Source organism: Gigantopelta aegis, chromosome 9, assembly GCF_016097555.1.
Source record: "Gigantopelta aegis isolate Gae_Host chromosome 9, Gae_host_genome, whole genome shotgun sequence".
In the NCBI taxonomy this organism is placed as follows: Eukaryota; Metazoa; Mollusca; class Gastropoda; order Neomphalida; family Peltospiridae; genus Gigantopelta; species Gigantopelta aegis.
In genome coordinates, this window is record NC_054707.1 from 49,401,949 (window position 1) to 49,426,477 (window position 24,529).

Sequence of the window (24,529 nt, forward strand, 5' to 3'; positions counted from 1 at the left end):
TGTTGTCCACAGCTAAAAACCAAGTGCTGTAGAGAATTAAACATTTCTTGGCATTGCTGATTGCCATGGGCAATTGCAGGGGTTGGGATTAATTTTTAAACTATTTGCAGCCTTGAGAATATTTCTTTATTTCTTCAGTGTGTCTAATTTCTAGTATTGACCTCTAAACACACTGGGGGTTAGAGTCGAATCAAAAATGATTGATTTGCTTTTCATCAATATTTTTTAGACGTTTAGAAATTGTGGCATTGCTAGAATTAACGAGTCGGAGTTGTGTGTCATTTGTTTGCCTGTATGTAGTAATAACGAGATAGATTTCGTGTCTTGGAATATTCGCCACGATGTAATTCAATAAGACCCAGGCCAAATGAGGCTCTACTGATTGAATGAGCGCAGTGGGAGCTTTGAACTTTGGCGAAATCCACTTTACTCCTCTCTCTTTCTTGCGAATTTCTCCCAGCGCACTATCCTCCATGCTCACACTTCTTGCACCATTCACGATAAAGTCGTTAGATTGAGCAGAAGCCGAACACGGTCGCAGCAGATTTAATAATGCACGTTTACCTAACGGATGGAGCAACTGCATGCAGGCACAGTGCAGTTGGACAGTCACACATGATTTATAGCATCTCTTGACATATTCTTTCGTGGGTAATTTTGTGTGGCATTTTTCAATTTTTAAAACTTTTTTTTTTTTTAATAACATGTTAAAATGAACTTTTGTGAATCTTATAATATTATACAATGGTACATGCATGCATGCACACACACACACAACACACACACACACCAATGGCCATGGTATGTGCTGTCCTGTCTGTTGGATAATGGATATAAAGTATCCCTTACTACTACTTAATAGGAAAATGTAGTGGATTTTCTGTCTATGACTGTCAAAATTACCAAATATTTGACATGCAACAGCTAATGATTAATAAATCAATGTGCTTTAGTGGTGTCATTAAACAAAATAAACAATAACTTTATTCTTTTCTTTCAACTGTGCTGCTTGATCAATCTGCCATTTAATTAAAGCATTTATTAAGTAAGATTATTTTTAATTCCAGCTCACAGATGTGTAGATTTTGTGAAATATAATGTGTTAATAGAATCGGGGTGGGGTGGGTTGAAGTTATTTCTGTGAATGGCACATTTTCAACCTAATGGTTCAGTAGTTATGGGTTTGTAGGTTTGTGTTTCGTAATATTAATGCAGCCTGTCATCATTATGAAATTTCTTGCCCAATCCTTTTAGGATAATTCTTAGAGGCTCATCTTCGAAAACTGCCTCGAAACACCTGGCATATATTTACTGTACATAAAACAAACTTTAAGAATTTCAATAATCTCCGAAATGGTAATTCTGCTTGACGTAGATGTGAAAGGTTCCTAGCAGTTAGCAAGTGCAATTCTGGGAATGCTAGAGAGTCTGGAAGTGGCACGTTCACTTAACGTCTTTTGTGGAATAACACTCAGTATCACAAATTAATAACGTTAATGGCTTGGCGGCACTGCTAAGAATAGCCAGATCAAAACGGAGTTTGCAGTGGAATCATGCAAATATTGTGATGGTTTTTCTTATTCGTGGATTTGCATTCTTTGCAAGAGAGATTCTTGCCGTGAGACTTATTTTAATACCATCATTTGGGTTATTGGTTTGAGGTTCATCAGTGTTATTGAGCAATTGTGGCTTTGTCTCCTTTCATAAAAATAAAAAAAAAAAAAAAAAAGTACGAGTTTATTACTTTCCCAGTACATGCTTTTATCTTGTTAAAGGCTTCTGTAAATGTTCTTAAATTGTGATTCTTTTCATGGATAGCTTTTATATTTGTATGAATGTTCAGCAAGTGATTTTTTCTTCTTTTTTTTAGTGGCAGATACCTGTGACCTATACATTTGATACTAGTGTGAAGTGAAGATAATTTTTATCTTGGTTCAAATGGGGTTTTTTTTATTGTTTATAACTTATGAATCTTTCAAATGTGAATGTTGTTAATTTTTGGTGTAAATTTTTGTGAAGTGATGGTCTTAATTGCACACCAGAGTGAGGTACAACTTTTGGAAACAAATGGAAATGAACTTTGAAACAGTTAATGTGGAAAACACTATTCAATATGTAATAAGCTATAAAAGACATAACATTATATCTATGGGACTGAATTGAGACTAATTAATACTTAAATATTCACTTTTAAACCCACCAAAAAGGCATGCTCTTAATGTGGTTGATTTGCCATGCCACTTTACTATCCAGTGCATAATTGGACAGTGTTTTTTCATTGTTGTTGAGGTTTCACCAATTCTGTAAATGTTTTAGAATGTTAATTCTACTGTGTAGTGAAAGTGTTGTCACAGTGATGAGAACGTTTTTATTGCTGTGTTTCGCTCTTATTATGTTAGCCTTGTGGGTTAACCTCAGAATGATGTTTGCAGACTGGAGTTTTTCACATTTCACAATACCTGTAAAACTGTTTGAATAGTCTTAATACACATAGGATACATTTGACCTTGTTTTTAGCATATGTTAAGTGTTAAATATTTACTACATTTTTTTTTCTGAGTGTGTAATTAAAGGTATGCAAGTTATAATCTTTATATTTCACAAGAAAAAATTAATAAATAGTTTTGGTCATTATGTGGCCTGTTTGTGGTGATTTCCCATGTTGTAATATGCAAGGTTTCTGCCAGAGGGTAAAACGGATATGGTGCCATACCCAAAATATTTTGCAGATTTTTTTTGTTTTAAGTTAACCTTTTGACAAAATTAATTACTCTTATTAATGTATGATTTTTTCAACTCTTAACTCTAAACTTAACCCATTTTCTTTCTGGGGAAGGTCCCCCCATACCCCCTGTTGACAGTGGCTACATTCATTTCCATAGCGCCAAACCCAAACATTTCTTTCTGGCAGGAGCACTGACACATGGCCAGTCAGATGTGTAGAGGGTGTCTGTGTGATGATTTCCCATGTTGTAACATGTGTGGCTGGTCAGATGTGTAGAGGATGCCTGCTTGATGATTTCCCATGCTGTAACAGGTGTGGCTGCTCAAATCTGTAGTGATTTCTCATGCTGTAACACGTCACTGGTCAGATGTATAGAGGATGCCTGTGTGTGGTGATTTCTCATGCTGTAGACGTGTGGCTTGTCAGATGTATAGAGGATGCCTGTGTGGTGATTTCCCATGCTGTAACGTGTGACTGGTCAGATGTGTAGAGGATGCCTCTGTGGTGATTTCCCATGCTGTAACGTGTGGCTGGTCAGATGTGTAGAGGATGCCTCTGTAGTGATTTCCCATGCTGTAACATGTGTGGCTGGTCAGATGTAAAGAGGATGCCTGTGTGGTGATTTCCCATGCTGTAACATGTGTGGCTTGTCAGATGTGTAGAGGATGCCTCTGTAGTGATTTCCTATGCTGTAACACATGTCACTGGTCAGATGTGTAGAGGATGCCAGTGTCGTGGTTTCCCATGATGTAACACATGTGGCTTGTCATATATGTAGAGGATGCCTGTGTGGTGATTTCCCTTGCTGTAACATGTGTCGCACAGGTCAGATGTGTAGAGTACGCCTGTGTGTGTTTATTTTCCATGATGTAACATGTCTCTTCGGTAACCGCTGTGTTGTGGCCTTGTTGACATTCCATGTTTATGTGACAAGTGTGCAGGTTAATGATGGAGGGAACTTCATTTGTGGTATACACTGATAAACACGTTTTGTAACCATGTTAAATAATTTGGTACTTGAGTACTGCAGTATGTACAAATTATTTATTAATTCTTTTATCTTTTTATTGTTATTTAATCATTTTCATCTTACCATAATGGCAGACACACACACACACACACACACACACACACACACACACACACACACACACACACACACACACATGAACACCTACACATGCAAACAAACACACACACAAAAGAGTAGGGATACAAAATATAATTTGTATTCTTAAATGGAAATATTAGAAGTGTCGTTTCTAGGCAGGTGTTTGTTACAGAAGTTGTCCCTGTGACATTCATTCTAAATCAAGTGTTACACACCATATTCAGACGCTTGATAGCCACTGTTTAAATGTGTTGAGGTGGCATTCATTCTAAATCAAGTGTTACACGCCATATGTCAGGCACCTGATAGCCACAGTTTAAATGTGTTGAGGTGACATTCATTCTAAATCAAGTGTTACACGCCATATGTCAGGCACCTGATAGCCACAGTTTAAATGTGTTGAGGTGACATTCATTCTAAAACAAATGTTACATACCATATGTCAGGCACCTGATAGCCACTGTTTAAACATGTTGAGGTGACATTCATTCTAAAACAAATGTTACATACCATATGGCAGGCATCTAATAACCACAGGTTAAATGTGTTGAGGTGACATTCATTGTAAATCAAGTGTTACACACCATATTCAGACGCTTGATAGCCACTGTTTAAATGTGTTGAGGTGGCATTCATTCTAAATCAAGTGTTACACGCCATATGTCAGGCAACTGATAGCCACAGTTTAAATGTGTTGAGGTGACATTCATTCTAAATCAAGTGTTACACGCCATATGTCAGGCACCTGATAGCCACAGTTTAAATGTGTTGAGGTGACATTCATTCTAAAACAAATGTTACATACCATATCCAGACACTTGATAGCCACTGTTTAAATGTGTTGAGGTGACATTCATTCTAAAACAAGTGTTACACACCATATGTCAGGCACCTGATAGCCACAGTTTAAATGTGTTGAGGTGACATTCATTCTAAATCAAGTGTTACACGCCATATGTCAGGCACCTGATAGCCACAGTTTAAATGTGTTGAGGTGACATTCATTCTAAAACAAGTGTTACATACCATATCCAGACACTTGATAGTATTACACGCCATATGTCAGGCACCTGATAGCCACAGTTTAAATGTGTTGAGGTGACATTCATTCTAAATCAAGTGTTACACGCCATATGTCAGGCACCTGATAGCCACAGTTTAAATGTGTTGAGGTGACATTCATTCTAAAACAAATGTTACATACCATATGGCAGGCATCTAATAACCACAGGTTAAATGTGTTGAGGTGACATTCATTCTAAATCAAGTGTTACATACCATATCCAGACACTTGATAGCCACTGTTTAAATGTGTTGAGGTGGCATTCATTCTAAATCAAGTATTACACGCCATATGTCAGGCACCTGATAGCCACAGTTTAAATGTGTTGAGGTGACATTCATTCTAAATCAAGTGTTACACGCCATATGTCAGGCACCTGATAGCCACAGTTTAAATGTGTTGAGGTGACATTCATTCTAAAACAAGTGTTACATACCATATCCAGACACTTGATAGCCACTGTTTAAATGTGTTGAGGTGGCATTCATTCTAAATCAAGTATTACACGCCATATGTCAGGCACCTGATAGCCACAGTTTAAATGTGTTGAGGTGACATTCATTCTAAATCAAGTGTTACACGCCATATGTCAGGCACCTGATAGCCACAGTTTAAATGTGTTGAGGTGACATTCATTCTAAAACAAGTGTTACATGCCATATGTCAGGCACCTGATAGCCACAGTTTAAATGTGTTGAGGTGACATTCATTCTAAAACAAATGTTACATACCATATCCAGACACTTGATAGCCACTGTTTAAATGTGTTGAGGTGACATTCATTCTAAAACAAGTGTTACATACCATATCCAGACACTTGATAGCCACTGTTTAAATGTGTTGAGGTGGCATTCATTCTAAATCAAGTATTACACGCCATATGTCAGGCACCTGATAGCCACAGTTTAAATGTGTTGAGGTGACATTCATTCTAAATCAAGTGTTACACGCCATATGTCAGGCACCTGATAGCCACAGTTTAAATGTGTTGAGGTGACATTCATTCTAAAACAAGTGTTACATACCATATCCAGACACTTGATAGCCACTGTTTAAATGTGTTGAGGTGGCATTCATTCTAAATCAAGTATTACACGCCATATGTCAGGCACCTGATAGCCACAGTTTAAATGTGTTGAGGTGACATTCATTCTAAATCAAGTGTTACACGCCATATGTCAGGCACCTGATAGCCACAGTTTAAATGTGTTATGTCCTGGGATTTTGTTTTCACAAAAATTTGGACTCATTGTTGTTTCCAGGCAGAGTACGTCCGTCTTTAATATTCTGTCATCTACGATTACATTTTTTGTTCCTGCTGCCACTGATCTTATTAACGAGTGTGAAAAAGAAAGTAATTTCCACAAATTCTGCTGCCTCCAGCTTCTTCCTGTCTTTGATCTGCGCGTGTTAATCAGTCTTTCTTCAAATATAAAAAAACTTGTTGCCAAATATTAACAGTATTTGACGTATAATTGTGGAATAGCAATTGCGATGGTGCCAATATACCGACCACTGCAATTTCTCATGGGATTCCATCGTTCCGTCCACGCAGATCGGGTGCCAGTAATTTATTGCATATTGATTGCTTCGTCTTATTAAAGTTTTATTGCCTCCTGTGTCTCGGGTAAATTAGAAACCTTGGTGTAACTTGTTTGACAATTAGCAAAACAGTTTTATTTTTGTTTTCTACAGTTCTGTAATTGAGGATTTAAGTGTGCTAACATTCCCAGGATAATCATATTTTAAAAGCAGTGCAATGTTTATGGTCAAAGGGTTTTACGTGCACATTCAAAGCAAGCTGTTGTAGCACACACCAGTGATGCAAGCACTAGGACAAGTTATATATGGTCACCTTTCAATTGTTACAGGTTTTTAGTTACATTTTGTTTTCTGTTTGTCGCGCTTTTTCTAAATGTGAGACTTACAGTATATTACTTGAGAATTGGCATTGAACACAGTTACCATTACTGGTGTATCAAAGACCATGGTATGTGTTATCTATCTGTTGGATGATGCATATAAAACATCCCTTGCTTCTAATGAAAAAATGTAGCGGGTTTCCTTTCTAAGATTATATGTTAAAATTACCAAATGTTTGACATCCAATAGCCGATGATTAATAAATCAATGTGCTCTAGCAGCATTGTTAAACAAAACAAACAAACTTTTTAACACTTAAGTTGTTATACCATATTAGCAAAAATGTCCGTAAGTCATTTATAGTTTTGTTGCATGTCCTTGTGACCGTGGACTAGGTATCTGCCTGTTTCCGCCAACTGAAAGGTGAATGACATTCTTTATATTATTCAGTAATTTTCGTATTATTCAGCATTCTTCGTATTATTCAGCATTCTTCATATTATTCAGCGTTCTTCGTATTATTCAGCGTTCTTCATATTATTCAGGATTCTTCGTATTATTCAGCGTTCTTCATATTATTCAGCGTTCTTCATATTATTCAGCGTTCTTTATATTATTCATCATTTTTCATATTATTCAGGATTCTTCATATTATTTATTCAGCGTTCTTCATATTATTCAGGATTCTTCGTATTATTCAACGTTCTTCATATTATTCAGCATTCTTCATATTATTCATCATCACCCGAGTTTGTAGGTGGCTGGGCTGTTATCTCCCATTATTTAAAGATGAAGGCAATTAATGCATATTTGATGTAAACGTATTGGCCTGTTTGCTGTGTGGTCATTGTCAAGTATCAGTGTATACACAGGACCATCACGTGGCCGTCTGTGTAAACTGTTCACATTGGTGGGGGTGGATGGGTTCTCACACTGGCATGGGAAATATAAAGCTACCTCATTCACTTCATAGCAAAATTAGTTAACATTTGTCACGTATACTCTGACTTTGGCTTCATTTTAGTAATTTGTTTTGGTCTGTAATAATTAACAGAGAAATATTAGTAATATTTAATGATCCCCAAAATTAAAAATACATTTGCTATGAAGTGTCAAACAATTAAAACATATATACATGTGTATGGGTAAATGGCTGTGAAAATAGAAATATCACAGATTAGGTATCTGTAATAGAACATAAAAGCCAGTGTCTTTCACATTGTAAGTCAAGTGTGTTTGAAGTATAAATGATTGCACCAAAGTTTAACTGTCAAAAAGACAGGTCTAGATGGAGAAACTTGCTGTAAATCACTAAGAATGACACTGTTACATTGAAGGAAGGAAATGTTTTATTTAATGACACACTCAACACATTTTATTTACAGTTATATGGCGTCAGACATATGGTTAAGGACCACATAGATATTGAGAGAGGAAACCTGCTGTCGCCACTTCAATAGGCTACTCTTTTCGATTAGCAGCAAGGGATCTTTTATATGCACTGTCCCACAGACAGGATAGTACATACCACAACCTTTGTTTCACCAGTTGTGGAGCACTGGCTGGAACGACAAATAGCTTAATGGGCCCACCGATGGGAATAGAAGCTAGATTGATCATGCATCATCAGGCGAGTGCTGTACCACTGAGCTACATCCCACCCCCTGTAATATGGAAGGCTGTAAGAATGCAAAATAAAAGAACTCTTCTTTTGGTTTCTGGACCTTGTCACTGTCAGTGTTACTAAATATTTCATGCTGTTAAAAAGAAAGAAATGTTTTATTTAACGACGCGCTCAACACATTTTATTTATGGTTATATGGCATTGTACATATGGTTAAGGACCACACAGATATTGAGAGAGGAAACCCGCAGTCGCCACTTCATGGGCTACTCTTTTCGATTAGCAGCAAGGGATCTTTTATATGCACCATTCCACAGACAGGGTAGTGCATACCACGGCCTTTGATATACCAGTCGCTATTAAGTACAAAATGCAAGTAAGTTATTGTATTGATGTTTGTAATGGAAGGTTGTGTACACAAACATTACATACAAGATTTACCTCATGCCACGTTGCCATTGAGTGAATCCATTGAATGTTTTCTTCTCCCAGTCTGATGTATGTAAGGCCATGGTATGTGCTGTCCAGTCTATGAAAATGTGTGTAAAGAGAATCCCTGTCTGCTATTCAGCAACAAGTATCCTGTGTGTTGACGTGGGTTTCCTTTCTCTCACTCTATACCAAGTATCACAATGACCAAATGTTTGACATGTTTAAAATGTGCTGAGGTGTTGTTAAATCAACATTCCTTTCCTTTCTGTTACAAGAACATTAACAGAATACAACCAAGCTTGTAACTTATTACTAGATGCACTTCTAGGACATCTTCATCCTCTCTCAGAGAGACTGATCCAGCTGGTGAACCTCTAACCTGTTCTGGAACACCCACAGCTACATGCATCTTGTTGAATCACAGAAACCTCTTACAATGACAAGACAATTTAAAACTCACTGTATTGGAGAATAAGTTCAAAGAGCATTACTATATGTGGCCAAGATGTGTAAACATTAACTTTAACTAACTGGCTTCAGTGCTGTAGTGGTTAATTAATGGCTCCATCATTTTAAGGCTGGTAGGCATTGGGTTCACTTCCTAGTAATGGCTTCTACCCAGCAACTCAATGGTGAGGTGTTATACCACTACACCGACTTCTGTCTTGCTAATAATAAGCCATTAACCCTGTCCTGTACAAACAACAGATTGCTGAGGTGTATACTCTAGACAATGTGCTTGAACCTTAATTGGATATAAGCACGGAAATACATGAAAGTGAATGACTGAAAGAAAGAAATGTGAGCCGATATCCATGTACTAGTATTAATTTCAGACTGTCAATTAGAGGCTGGATAAAGCCTACCACTTATTAATAGACTGTGGTGATTGATATGACACACAGTTTGATGGCTTTATCGATGGCTGTGTGGGGCTTGGCTGGAGAGGATAGCACTTGAGGAGTCATTTTACAGTGGATTATTTCAGCTCTACGTAGTTGAGAAACTGAATGAAACTGAATGATCGCTTTAGGAATCTCACCACTACTGTTTTAACATAGCGGTGAGTATAGAAACATTAGCCTTTGTAGTCATTAAATTGGAAAAACAATATTTTATCTTTCTACCTAAGAAGAAGAGAAGGGGCGGGATTTAGCTCAGTCAGATTAGTGCTTGCTTGAAGTGCTTGCATTGCAGGATCGAACCACCTCGGTGGATCCATTCAGCTGGTTGGTTTTTTTCTCATTCCAACCAGTGCACCACAACTGGACAAAGGCCAGGTATGTGCTTTCCTGTCTGTGGGAAAGTGCATATTAAAGATCCCTTGCTGCATTAGGAAAAATGTAGCAAGTTTTCTCTAAGGACTACGAGTCAGAATTACCACATACATGTATATCTTGTTGCATTTAGTTTTTTAGGCAGGAATCATCCTTGTTTTTACACCATAATGATGGGAGTTGGCCCCAGTTCATTAGTGTGTTACTTAAAACTCGAATCAGTTTTGATTCCACCAAAGTAAAATAAAGAAAAGGGACACTCTTTTTAATGGAACTGTAGTTGCTGCCTACAGTCGATTGCATGTAACAGTGGTGTGGTCCCTGAACACCAGGCTTTCCTGAACACCAGGCTTTTCTCAGGAAAGATGATTGATCACTCCATTCCCCTCCATATTCACCTGGAAAGTTTTAGGAAAGTGGCTAATTAATTGCTCCCCTCCATATTCGCCTGGAAAGATTTAGGAGAGTGGCTAATTAATTGCTCCCCTCCATATTCACCTGGAAAGTTTTAGGAGAGTGGCTAATTAATTGCCTTGCAATAGGATTACATTGGAAATTTCATGTGATTGCTTGCTTAGCACCGTTTCATGAGAGAGATCTTCAGCTGGTCTTCGTTTTACTTATGGTGAAAGTTTGTTTTGTTTAACAACACCACTAAATTACATTGATTTGTTAATCATTGGCAATTGCATGTCAAACATTTAGTAATTTTGACATAAATTCTTACAGAGGGAGACCCGTTATATTTTTCCATTAGTAGCACAGGATCTTTTATATGCACCATCCGACAGACAGGATAGCACATACCACGGCCTCTGATATACCAGTCGTGCACTGGATGGAACGAGAAATAGCACAATGTGCCCACCAACGGGAATCGATCCCAGACTGACCACACATCAAGCGAGTGCTTTACCACTGAGCTACGACCCGCCCCTTGCTCATGGTGAAGACTGAAACACTGAGATCTGACAGTGCAATACAATAAAATACCTGCAAGAATAATGTTAATTAGGCCCCCGTGTGACCGGTACCTCTGGCAGGTGTACCATTAATCTAAACTGCACTATTAGACTGCATGCAGGCTGTTTGTTCTTATAATACAGCTATGTATGTTCTGTGAGCGAATCAATTATTATTCACCTCATCAAACAAATTTGTTAAAACACTGACGTACATGGTACATGCAGTTTATATCACTCCGTGAGTTTGCCGTCCTTGTGTACTGCAAGACCATCCTGAAGTGTTTGTCCATCACACACACACGCTTCCACTAGTTGCCGCATTCTGTAGCTTCCTACATCATTGAGGTATTCTTCCTATAATGTGTAATCAGCGACCGCCTCTCCCGGTGTATTGGCCGTACCATTTGCAGAGCTGCTGTTTGTCATGCGGATTCAGTGTGCAAATCTCCACGGCCACTGGAATTAGCATCCTCAGACAACTTCACACGTCACCAGCACACACTCGCTGTAATCACAATCTGCCACTTCTATGATTTTATCCAATGCTGTTAGACGTGTAGAAATTAAAGACGGTTGTTGGAAATGGGCAGAGGAAAGGAAAGGAAGGGAATTATGTTTGTCTGATGATACTTAGCTGCAGTGTATTTGGTGTGTGGTCATTAAGTAATTGGTCAAAATGACGAAAGAGATTGTAAGTATCTGGCTTAATATTTTCTTATGATTTGATATTTTCAAATACAAATTTTAATTATTTTTATATATTGTTACTTATTATTATTATTTTATTTTTATTATTATTATTATTATTGCAAATGAAATATCAGCCATTTTATTTTTTGATTATATTACAGTGTTCGAGATTAAAAATTTTGGGCAGTATCCCAGTTGGATACTAACCTTTCAAAATCTGCTATCCCACCTGAGAATTAAGTATTCCACTTAAATGAAATTCATAAATAACATTGTAACAAACTTGGACAACACTGTTACTTAACTTCACCAGTAAATGACGACTTCCATTATTTCAGTGAAAAATAAAAACGCAGGATTACAAAAAAAACCCAACAACATTACTGGGTTCTTGAAGTCTGGTATTGAAAAATAAATTCTGGTATCCCCAAGATATCGGGATACCGTTAATCTCGAACACTGCATTAGGATTCATGAGTTATGTGGTTTTATAAATTAATACATCATATATAAAATAGTATTTTTTTTCCTTTGCCAAACAGTGTCTCATGACTGGTATATCAAAGGCTGTGGTATGTGATATCCTGTATGTGGGAAAATGCATATGAAAGATCTCTTGCAGCAATGGAAAAATATTGTGGGTGTCCTCAGAAGACTATGTGTCAGACTTACCAAATATTTGACATCCAACAGCCTGAATAAATCAGTGTGCTCTAGATAGTATCATTAGACAAAACAAACTTTATTTCATAGGTTTAGTTTTAAGAGTAAAGCCACATTATTATAGTTGCAAGTGCCATGTTTTGATGTTTTTTACATTTTCTGATTTAATTTTTTTTTTTTTTTAATTGATCTCACAAATAATCTGTGTATAATTCACTGGAGAATATTAAAATTGTAATATGCTACCACTTGGCATAGACAGTCGTTTCTCCAAGAAGCTTGAAAAAATTAGAAAATACATTTTTAAAATCTTAAGTCACATATACGTCAAACTAATTATGAGTGGACATTGTGTATAAAATGTGTAGTAACTGTGATATCACACATTTAACCTGTTGATGGTAACTCTAAATAGAATTTTTAATTTAAAAATTTTTAATTCTCTTTGTAAATGAAATTATTTATGGGTATTTAGTTTAAGATATAACTGGTACATTTGAAAATAAGAAATTAATAAAAACAGGTTTGGGTGGATAAGTCACCATTATGCAACTTGGATAAAAAGTCCCATTTAAAGGTGAAGCTTGCAGCATCTCACTTTCTCACACAATGGGGTTAAGTGTTCTGTGCAGGACAGCATTCTTGCACATCAAACCTAATTTGTATGGGCATTAACTGTGTGCCGAGAAATTTGCTGCAAAGTGTTGTGTGTTATGCAGAGGAAAGCCTATGCTTGCATTGGGGTGTCCCTGCCCATGTGGTCAGGTGTGTGCACGAATACCATAGGCTCCCGTCCAGAGCCCGGTCTTTGCTCAATATCTTTGATGAGAAACAAAAGCTCCTTCTCACAGTATGTGCTATATCCTTTTGAAGATCAACTGTTAGGTTGTTGAGATTCTATTGTGGTTCAAAAATGGTCATTGTTCTAATCATTATAAATATTCTTCATGACAATTAATGGATCAGTGCATGTATAGTTTTAGAAGCGGTTGAAGAATCGGGAATATTTATAGACAACCTTCAAGGTTATTGTGGAGGATGGTGATTAGTTGGTCTTTAAAAGAAAAGGAATGTTTATTTGACAAGATCCCCATCATTCATAGTTTGGGGCTACGTGGATATACAGTCTACACTCACCTGGAAACTTTTAAGAGAGTGGCAAATTGATTGTCTTGCAATAAAGCTTTTTAATAAAATGTATTTGAAACTTCATCTGTTAGCTCACACAGCCCTATTGTAAAAGAGTTATTTTAAGTTTGCCTTGATTTTTCTCATGGTTAAGACTTAATATCGATATCTATATCTATACATATATCTACATCTACATCTATATATCTACATCTACATCTACATTTATATATCTACATCTTTATATATCTACATCTATATATATCTACATCTACATCTACATCTACATCTACATCTACATCTACATCTACATCTACATTTACATTTACATCTACATCTATATCTATTATATAATATGCAAGGCTGTTTTAACAGTTTCCCGTTCTGACCATTTCTCCTCTTTTGATTTGCACTGCTGACAGTCTTCTTTGTACATGCCCCATGCCACATTTGGTAAGATGTTTTTGCTCTCGGGACCAGTCGACCACTATACACACATCATGCTAAGTACTGCGTACAAAGATGAATTCGATTAATTCAACTGTAATGGAGGTTGCCTTATTTGTCACTTGACACTGAAGTGGCTATATAGGCAGTATATATAGCCTCTGCTAATGACGACTAGCTATCTACTTCGCTGTCATATTTTCGGAGGACAGCTCAGTTTAAGGACAGCACACCCCATCTAAACTTTCCCGTTCTAAGCACAGGTTACATCATGTTACAGTATAGTAGGCAAGATAATGAGTTTGAATCTTAGATGACTAACCGAAAGCAGCCACAATAAACAAGAAGATGAAATCACCTCAGTGGATCCAATATTTAATTTTATATTTCCCATCCCATTCAGTGCACCATAACTGGCATATCAAAGGTCGTGGTGTGTGCTATCCTGTCTGTGGCATGGTGCATATATAAACGATCCTTTGCTAATAATGAAAAGATGTAGTGGGTTTCCTCTCTAAGACTACATGTATATGTCAGAATTACCAAATGTTTTATATCCAATAGCTGATTATTAATAAATCAATGTGCTCCAGTGGTGTTGTTAAACAAAACAAACGTTTTAAACTTTTATCTCATTGTTTACTGCATGTGATTGGAAGTTACCATGTATTAGACACGTAATACAGCCATAGTTTAAAATGTGCTGAGGTGCTGTTAAACAAACATCTGTTTCCTTCTCTCGTGTTACACTTTTCTGTTAATTGTTAATCTCGATACATCAGATAGACAAACTTTTGTGGACTTCTGTGACAAAGGAGAATTAGGAAATGAGTCCTGTGGTAAAACAAGGAGACAAAAACCAACATGCTCACACATTGGTAATCACGGGAAAGACAAAGAAAATATTGATTTTAATTATTTTTATGCAATGTCTAGACCGGATTTGTCTTTGATTTAGTGACCAATTTGGAAGTAAAAATCAATTTTTGACGGATTTGTATGGATTAGACATCTCGATGCTGGTTTGACAAGAAAGGAAAGGCCTCAGCATTCTGTATAGTCATTGGTGGTTAGATGGTAAGCATGTGGTACTCGTGATATTTGGTGTAAAATGTTAAGACAAGAAACCAGGTGCAACCACTCGGCTCTTCCTTGTTGTTAGCATATATGGATTTTATATGAATGTTTTGTGGACAGAACAGAACACGTACCACAGTGTTTGCTATACCATTTATACAACACTAGATTTAAAGTGAAATAATTGATTGCTTTACTGATGGGGATTGAAATGCACGTCACCATAACAGCTGTATCTGGATCCTAGATTCAGCTCCATACTGTAGACTGTGCACTAGTGTATCTATTTCTGTGACACTTCATAAATTAATTACCAGGAAAAAGTCAACAGTGAGTTTGGAATGATATAATTAGTTAATACTTCATGAAGTTTTTACTGTTTACTGTTTTTACCTTTTGCAGGTCAACATATGGCCTGACAAATTTGAATTCTGTGTTCAAAATTTAAACTTTTTCCAGCTGTTGATATAATCACTTACATCATCGCCAGTTGCCAGCATATTTTTGCATAGATGCCTAGAAAGAAGAAGTGTTAATCCTAAGTGATCCCTAACCTAACTCATTCCAGAAGTGAAGGGGTCGGATCTAGCTCAGTCAGTAGAGGTGCTTGCATCATAGGACTGAATCACCTTAGTGGACCCATTCTGTAATTGGGTTTTTTCATGTCCCAACCAGTGCACCATGACTGTATATCAGTCTGTAGTATGTGCTGTCCTGTCTTTGGGAAATAGCCAATAAAAGATCCCTTGCTACTAATGGGAAAATGTTGTATTTTTCTTCTCTAAGACTGTCCAAATTACCAAAAGTTTGACATCCAATAGCTGATGATGAATAAATAAATGTGCTCTAGTGGTGTCATTAACTAAAAAACTTAACATTTTCTTCTTCTATTTTCAGATTCTTTGTGACAAGATGTTGAGATAGTAGGAGGAGGAGAGGACTCTATATCTCCTTAGGATCAGGAATTCCATGATTGGGAGTTACCTCCCTCTAGTCTGTGATAACCGAGGACTGCCAACATGGCTAGTATAATCCGCAGACGGCGCGGTCTGCTCATCAAGGCTCTGCTGACAATCCCCATTCTGTGGCTTCTCTCCATCGTCATATACGGCGGGCCAAGGTGGATTACCACTTCAGAGAACAATTCGGATGATGCTCGGAACGTAAAACAAGAGAACCCTTTGCGGCCACCACCGGATGTAAAAAACGATTTAAATTTTATACATGATAAACATCTAGGTGATTTAAAAAGAGATAGTGAAGTTAATAGAAATATTGTAAATAAGAACGACGAGAATAATGTTCGCAACATAGAACCACACATAGGAGAGGACAAGCCTATGATCGACAGCCGGAGACACGAGGAGAGAGGAGTGGAGAAAATGAAGCAGCTGACAAGGACGTTTGATCCGAATGCTCCTGGTAAGTCAGTTTTCTCACTTGATTGGATTTAAGGATGGGGTGGGGTGGGGTGGGTGGTTGGGAATGTGGGGGGTGGGTAGGGATGGTTGGAGGTACAGTGGAACTCCTCTAAATCCATGGGACGAAGCTGGTACAGTGGAACTCCTCTAAATCCATGGGACCAAGCTGGTACAGTGGAACTCCTCTAAATCCATGGGATCAAGCTGGTACAGTGGAACCCCTCTATATCTATGGGACGAAGCTGGTACAGTGGAACTCCTCTAAATCCATGGGACCAAGCTGGTACAGTGGAAATCTAAATCCATGGGACCAAGCTGGTACAGTGGAACTCTAAATCCATGGGACCAAGCTGGTACAGTGGAACTCCTCTAAATCCACGGGACCAAGCTGGTACAGCGGAACTCCTCTAAATCCATGGGACGAAGGTGGTACAGTGGAACTCCTCTAAATCCATGGGACGAAGGTGGTACAGTGGAACTCCTCTAAATCCATGGGACCAAGCTGGTACAGTGAAAATCTAAATCCACGGGACCAAGCTGGTACAGTGGAACTCCTCTAAATCCATGGGACCAAGCTGGTACAGTGGAAATCTAAATCCGTGGGACCAAGCTGGTACAGTGGAACTCCTCTAAATCCACGGGACCAAGGTGGTACAGTGGAACTCCTCTAAATCCACGGGACCAAGCTGGTACAGTGGAACCCCTCTATATCTATAGGACCAAGCTGGTACAGTGGAACTCCTCTAAATCCGTGGGACCAAGCTGGTACAGTGGAACTCCTCTAAATCCACTGGAACAAGCTGGTACAGTGGAACTCCTCTAAATCCACGGGACCAAGCTGGTACAGTGGAACTCCTCTAAATCCACGGGACCAAGCTGGTACAGTGGAACTCTTTTAAATCCACGGGACCAAGCTGGTACAGTGGAAATCTAAATCCATGGGACGAAGCTGGTACAGTGGAACTCCTCTAAATCCACGGGATCAAGCTGGTACAGTGGAACTCCTCTAAATCCACGGGATCAAGCTGGTACAGTGGAACTCCTCTAAATCCATGGGACCAAGCTGGTACAGTGGAACTCCTCTAAATCCATGGGATCAAGCTGGTACAGTGGAACCCCTCTATATCTATGGGACGAAGCTGGTACAGTGGAACTCCTCTAAATCCATGGGACCAAGCTGGTACAGTGGAAATCTAAATCCATGGGACCAAGCTGGTACAGTGGAACTCTAAATCCATGGGACCAAGCTGGTACAGTGGAACTCCTCTAAATCCACGGGACCAAGCTGGTACAGCGGAACTCCTCTAAATCCATGGGACGAAGGTGGTACAGTGGAACTCCTCTAAATCCATGGGACGAAGGTGGTACAGTGGAACTCCTCTAAATCCATGGGACCAAGCTGGTACAGTGAAAATCTAAATCCACGGGACCAAGCTGGTACAGTGGAACTCTAAATCCATGGGACCAAGCTGGTACAGTGGAACTCCTCTAAATCCACGGGACCAAGCTGGTACAGCGGAACTCCTCTAAATCCATGGGACGAAGGTGGTACAGTGGAACTCCTCTAAATCCATGGGACGAAGGTGGTACAGTGGAACTCCTCTAAATCCATGGGACCAAGCTGGTACAGTGAAAATCTAAATCCACGGGACCAAGCTGGTACAGTGGAACTCCTCTAAATCCATGGGACCAAGCTGGTACAGTGGAAATCTAAATCCGTGGGACCAAGCTGGTACAGTGGAACTCCTCTAAATCCACGGGACCAAGCTGGTACAGTGGAACTCCTCAAAATCCGTGGGACCAAGCTGGTACAGTGGAACCCCTCTATATCTATAGGACCAAGCTGGTACAGTGGAACTCCTCTAAATCCGTGGGACCAAGCTGGTACAGTGGAACTCCTCTAAATCCACGGGACCAAGCTGGTACAGTGGAACTCCTCTAAATCCACGGGACCAAGCTGGTACAGTGGAACTCCTCTAAATCCACGGGATCAAGCTGGTACAGTGGGACCCCTCTATATCTATGGGACCAAGCTGGTACAGTGGAACTCCTCTATATCTATGGGACCAAGCTGGTACAGTGGAACTCCTCTAAATCCGTGGGACCAAGCTGGTACAGTGGAACCCCTCTATATCTATAGGACCAAGCTGGTACAGTGGAACTCCTCTAAATCCGTGGGACCAAGCTGGTACAGTGGAAATCTAAATCCATGGGACCAAGCTGGTACAGTGGAACTCCTCTAAATCCACGGGACCAAGCTGGTACAGTGGAACTCCTCTAAATCCATGGGATCAAGCTGGTACAGTGGAACTCCTCTAAATCTATGGGACCAAGCTGGTACAGTGGAACTCCTCTAAATCCGTGGGACCATGCTGGTACAGTGGAACTCCTTTAAATCCACGGGATCAAGCTGGTAGTGTGGAACTCTATATCCGCGGGACCAAGCTGGTACAGTGGAACTCCTCTATATCCGCGGGACCAAGCTGGTACAGTGGAACTCCTCTAAATCCATGGGACCAAGCTGGTACAGTGGAACTCCTCTAAATCCATGGGACCAAGCTGGTACAGTGGAACTCCTCTATATCCATGGGACCATGCTGGTACAGTGGAACTCCTTTAAATCCACGGGATCAAGCTGGTACAGTGGAACTCCTCTAAATCCACGGGACCAAGCTGGTACAGTGGAACTCCTCTAAATCCACGGGATCAAGCTGGTACAGTGGGACCCCTCTATATCCATGGGACCAAGCTGGTACAGTGGAAATCTAAATCCGTGGGACCAAGCTGGTACAGTGGAACTCCTCTAAATCCACGGGACCAAGCTGGTACAGTGGAACTCCTCAAAATCCGTGGGACCAAGCTGGTACAGTGGAACCCCTCTATATCTATAGGACCAAGCTGGTACAGTGGAACTCCTCTAAATCCGTGGGACCAAGCTGGTACAGTGGAACTCCTCTAAATCCACGGGACCAAGCTGGTACAGTGGAACTCCTCTAAATCCACGGGACCAAGCTGGTACAGTGGAACTCCTCTAAATCCACGGGACCAAGCTGGTACAGTGGAACTCCTCTAAATCCACGGGACCAAGCTGGTACAGTGGAACTCCTCTAAATCCACGGGATCAAGCTGGTACAGTGGGACCCCTCTATATCTATGGGACCAAGCTGGTACAGTGGAACTCCTCTATATCTATGGGACCAAGCTGGTACAGTGGAACTCCTCTAAATCCGTGGGACCAAGCTGGTACAGTGGAACCCCTCTATATCTATAGGACCAAGCTGGTACAGTGGAACTCCTCTAAATCCGTGGGACCAAGCTGGTACAGTGGAAATCTAAATCCATGGGACCAAGCTGGTACAGTGGAACTCCTCTAAATCCACGGGACCAAGCTGGTACAGTGGAACTCCTCTAAATCCATGGGATCAAGCTGGTACAGTGGAACTCCTCTAAATCTATGGGACCAAGCTGGTACAGTGGAACTCCTCTAAATCCGTGGGACCATGCTGGTACAGTGGAACTCCTTTAAATCCACGGGATCAAGCTGGTAGTGTGGAACTCTATATCCGCGGGACCAAGCTGGTACAGTGGAACTCCTCTATATCCGCGGGACCAAGCTGGTACAGTGGAACTCCTCTAAATCCATGGGACCAAGCTGGTACAGTGGAACTCCTCTATATCCATGGGACCATGCTGGTACAGTGGAACTCCTTTAAATCCACGGGATCAAGCTGGTACAGTGGAACTCCTCTAAATCCACGGGACCAAGCTGGTACAGTGGAACTCCTCTAAATCCACGGGATCAAGCTGGTACAGTGGGACCCCTCTATATCCATGGGACCAAGCTGGTACAGTGGAAATCTAAATCCGTGGGACCAAGCTGGTACAGTGGAACTCCTCTAAATCCACGGGACCAAGCTGGTACAGTGGAACTCCTCAAAATCCGTGGGACCAAGCTGGTACAGTGGAACCCCTCTATATCTATAGGACCAAGCTGGTACAGTGGAACTCCTCTAAATCCGTGGGACCAAGCTGGTACAGTGGAACTCCTCTAAATCCACGGGACCAAGCTGGTACAGTGGAACTCCTCTAAATCCACGGGACCAAGCTGGTACAGTGGAACTCCTCTAAATCCACGGGACCAAGCTGGTACAGTGGAACTCCTCTAAATCCACGGGACCAAGCTGGTACAGTGGAACTCCTCTAAATCCACGGGATCAAGCTGGTACAGTGGGACCCCTCTATATCTATGGGACCAAGCTGGTACAGTGGAACTCCTCTATATCTATGGGACCAAGCTGGTACAGTGGAACTCCTCTAAATCCGTGGGACCAAGCTGGTACAGTGGAACCCCTCTATATCTATAGGACCAAGCTGGTACAGTGGAACTCCTCTAAATCCGTGGGACCAAGCTGGTACAGTGGAAATCTAAATCCATGGGACCAAGCTGGTACAGTGGAACTCCTCTAAATCCACGGGACCAAGCTGGTACAGTGGAACTCCTCTAAATCCATGGGATCAAGCTGGTACAGTGGAACTCCTCTAAATCTATGGGACCAAGCTGGTACAGTGGAACTCCTCTAAATCCGTGGGACCATGCTGGTACAGTGGAACTCCTTTAAATCCACGGGATCAAGCTGGTAGTGTGGAACTCTATATCCGCGGGACCAAGCTGGTACAGTGGAACTCCTCTATATCCGCGGGACCAAGCTGGTACAGTGGAACTCCTCTAAATCCATGGGACCAAGCTGGTACAGTGGAACTCCTCTAAATCCATGGGACCAAGCTGGTACAGTGGAACTCCTCTATATCCATGGGACCATGCTGGTACAGTGGAACTCCTTTAAATCCACGGGATCAAGCTGGTACAGCGGAACTCCTCTATATCCGCGGGACCAAGCTGGTACAGTGGAACTCCTCTATATCCGCGGGACCAAGCTGGTACAGTGGAACTCCTCTAAATCCATGGGACCAAGCTGGTACAGTGGAACTCCTCTATATCCATGGGACCATGCTGGTACAGTGGAACTCCTTTAAATCCACAGGATCAAGCTGGTACAGCGGAACTCCTCTATATCCATGGGACCAAGCTGGTACAGTGGAACTCCTCTAAATCCATGGGACCAAGCTGGTACAGTGGAACTCTCTATATCCATGGGACCAAGCTGGTACAGTGGAACTCCTCTAAATCCATGGGACCAAGCTGGTACAGTGGAACTCTCTATATCCATGGGACCAAGCTGGTACAGTGGAACTCCTCTAAATCCATGGGACCAAGCTGGTACAGTGGAACTCCTCTATATCCGCGGGACCAAGCTGGTACAGTGGAACTCCTCTATATCCGCGGGACCAAGCTGGTACAGTGGAACTCCTCTATATCCATGGGACCAAGCTGGTACAGTGGAACTCCTCTATATCCATGGGACCAAGCTGGTACAGTGGAACTCCTCTAAATCCATGGGACCAAGCTGGTACAGTGGAACTCCTCTATATCCATGGGACCAAGTAAACAGTTTTAATGGCTATCCATTTTAGAAAAGCTACATTCTGTACTGATGTTTAAACAGGGACCGTGAAAAATCTCTGGTTGGTAGGGAATTCTGGTTTACAGAGGGTTTCACTGCTAACTTACTTCTGGAAAAGTGTGTATAAAAGACCTCTTGCTGGTAATCGGAAGGAATAGCCTGTAGATGTGAGGTTGTTCGTTTTTTGTCTTATTCAAATAATGTAATTACCATGTGCTAAGAGTAGTGATATTTTTAAAGGGTCAAAATCTATACCCTCGAATTTTCTGAGGGTATGCATCCATACTCCAAAAATTGCAGTGATCCTGTTTTTTTAGAAAGTTTAAAAAATAGTTTAAGCATTCCTGTATGCTTTACAAAGTGTCATTGACATGCAACAGTCTAACACCATCTTCAGTTAGTAAATACTGGGCTCAAAATAGAAACTAAAATATGGCCTGCTATTATTATTTTTAAAATAGTTGAGAAAACAATATGGCCCTCTGGCATACAGGGTTTGGAATAGTGTGTGAAACATTGGGTCCTCTGTATTTTAGAGCATTGTGGACTTAAAATACTTGTATAACACAATCACAAGCTAAATAGCCAACTAATTTCTAGTTCACCTACCTAGGTCTAAGAAATGGACTTACATTTTTTTTTTTGGCAAGCTGCTATTTCAAGCCCTAAGGTATACACTAGTTATCATCAAACAGAAGTGATGCTGTTTAAAACATGTTTTATATACTCAACAAAGTTAATTAAGGAAGACAGTTGTAACATCTGTCGATTATTATTGGAATACAGTATTCTTGCATATTGGCTTTGTTGTCAGATGTTGATAGTACATTGATCAACCATTCTTTTGTACATGAAAATCTACTGTTATTGTTTTAGGTATTTTTCCTCATAATTATAGGATATTAAACGAGCTTCCAATTCGTATCATGTTTATGTCCTGAGTGAAATAATGTTTAATAGTCACGATGGGTTACGCCAATATAATTCATGTAACCGAACAATTGGTTACCTAGGTAAAAACCACGTGAACCGACTTCTGGTTTCCTCAAAATAGTGTCCCCTGATTTTTGTACAAAAACATGACAGTATTTTAAGAAATGATCATAAAATTTCTGTTTCATTATTACACTACACAGCCATCTAATTAGCCAAACCATAGTAATTATTTAATTATGTATTTCTGGTCATTCAAACTAGATTTTATCACCCAATAATTTCCTGAGTCCACAAAAAACTATATATTAAGAAATAAAAAGAAGTTTAACCTACTACAAACATTAGGACTATTAGAAAGGCTCTGGATATAGAGAAATGAAGGTCAATTTGTTTAACCTTCAGCCTTTTTTTGTGAAGGGCTGCTTTCATCCCTGACTTAGAAATGATTTTTATCAAAAAACATGATAGTATTTTAAGAAATGATAATAAAATTTCTGTTTCATTATTACAATACACAGCCATCTAATTAGCCAAGCCACAGTAATTATTTTTCATTGATTTCTTCATAAACACAATTATAGCCATGCCTGGTAATTATAGAAAGAAAAAAAAACTTTTCAGTATGTTTGGAAGTCAGGTACTTGGGTTATATACTTGAGCCTAAAGAGATTTAAAAAGATAGTTTGCTGCTTTTATTACATAGGTTGAGTGCATCGTTAAATAAAACATTTCCTTCCTTTTCCTTCTTGTTACATAGAGCCTTTTTTTTTATGACTTCTATAAGTACAGTCAAACCCGCTTATTTGCATACCCTCGGTGCTGCTCGATTTTGTGCAATTAACCGGGTTAGTCGATTAACCGATAGAGTACCGACTTTCACTTTGTAACAGCCATCCAACTACAAAGTGGCATGGGAGACAGTCTAGCATAATGCGGTACTTCATACCGGAACTATTACAGTTAACACATGTCACATGCAGTTGGATATATATAAATGTAAAAAAATATATCGATCGATATATATATAATTAGCATGACGTTTTGTTTTAATCTGCCAGACCAGAAATCATTTTAAAAAAAACCCAACCCAACAACGTCCGTCACTGGGCGTCGTTTTCTAAAAACACAAACTTTGTGCATTAAATAAAAAACACTGACCATCCACTAGTGTACACAAAGTGTATTAGCCATGTAGTTAATGAGATAAACTTGAAACAACAGAACCATCAAAAAGTTCACGTTTCATCGGTGCACGTGTTTACAAAATGACGTCAGTTTCTGGAATTACCGGGCTGTTGATTGACCGAATGCGCCTTACCATAGAATTACGTGAACTTGTATGAATTTGCTGGTATGGTGTTCTTTCCCTCCCAAAAGATATGGCAAGCTTTGGTATTATTTGTGATCCCCAAATAATGATTTTGCTATTGTTAAGCAATTAAAGTTAAGCTCGGCTAGTGAGTCGTTCCAGCAGTCTGCATTGCATGCATGACCGGTATAACACAATTGACTGACCTTCATGGTGCGGTCCGACTGATTGGTGTCTAACAATATAGCAGAAACTTAGGGACGATCCATAAATAAC

At 39.8% G+C, this 24,529-nt stretch overlaps 1 protein-coding gene across 3 annotated transcripts in view; it reads left to right on the top strand.

Annotated features, from left to right (window-relative positions):
* Window positions 1-24,529, top strand: part of LOC121380956 (polypeptide N-acetylgalactosaminyltransferase 5-like) — a 219,654-nt gene that overhangs the window by 157,518 nt on the left and 37,607 nt on the right. For 2 of the 3 annotated variants that reach the window (XM_041510005.1, XM_041510006.1), the window contains one exon: window positions 15,963-16,487. In XM_041510005.1, the coding sequence (XP_041365939.1) occupies window positions 16,085-16,487 (403 nt within the window). In that variant the 5' untranslated portion in view covers window positions 15,963-16,084. Of the gene's footprint in view, window positions 1-11,508; window positions 11,752-15,962; window positions 16,488-24,529 lie in introns of those variants that run through there. The other variant, XM_041510007.1, reaches the window with a different exon arrangement.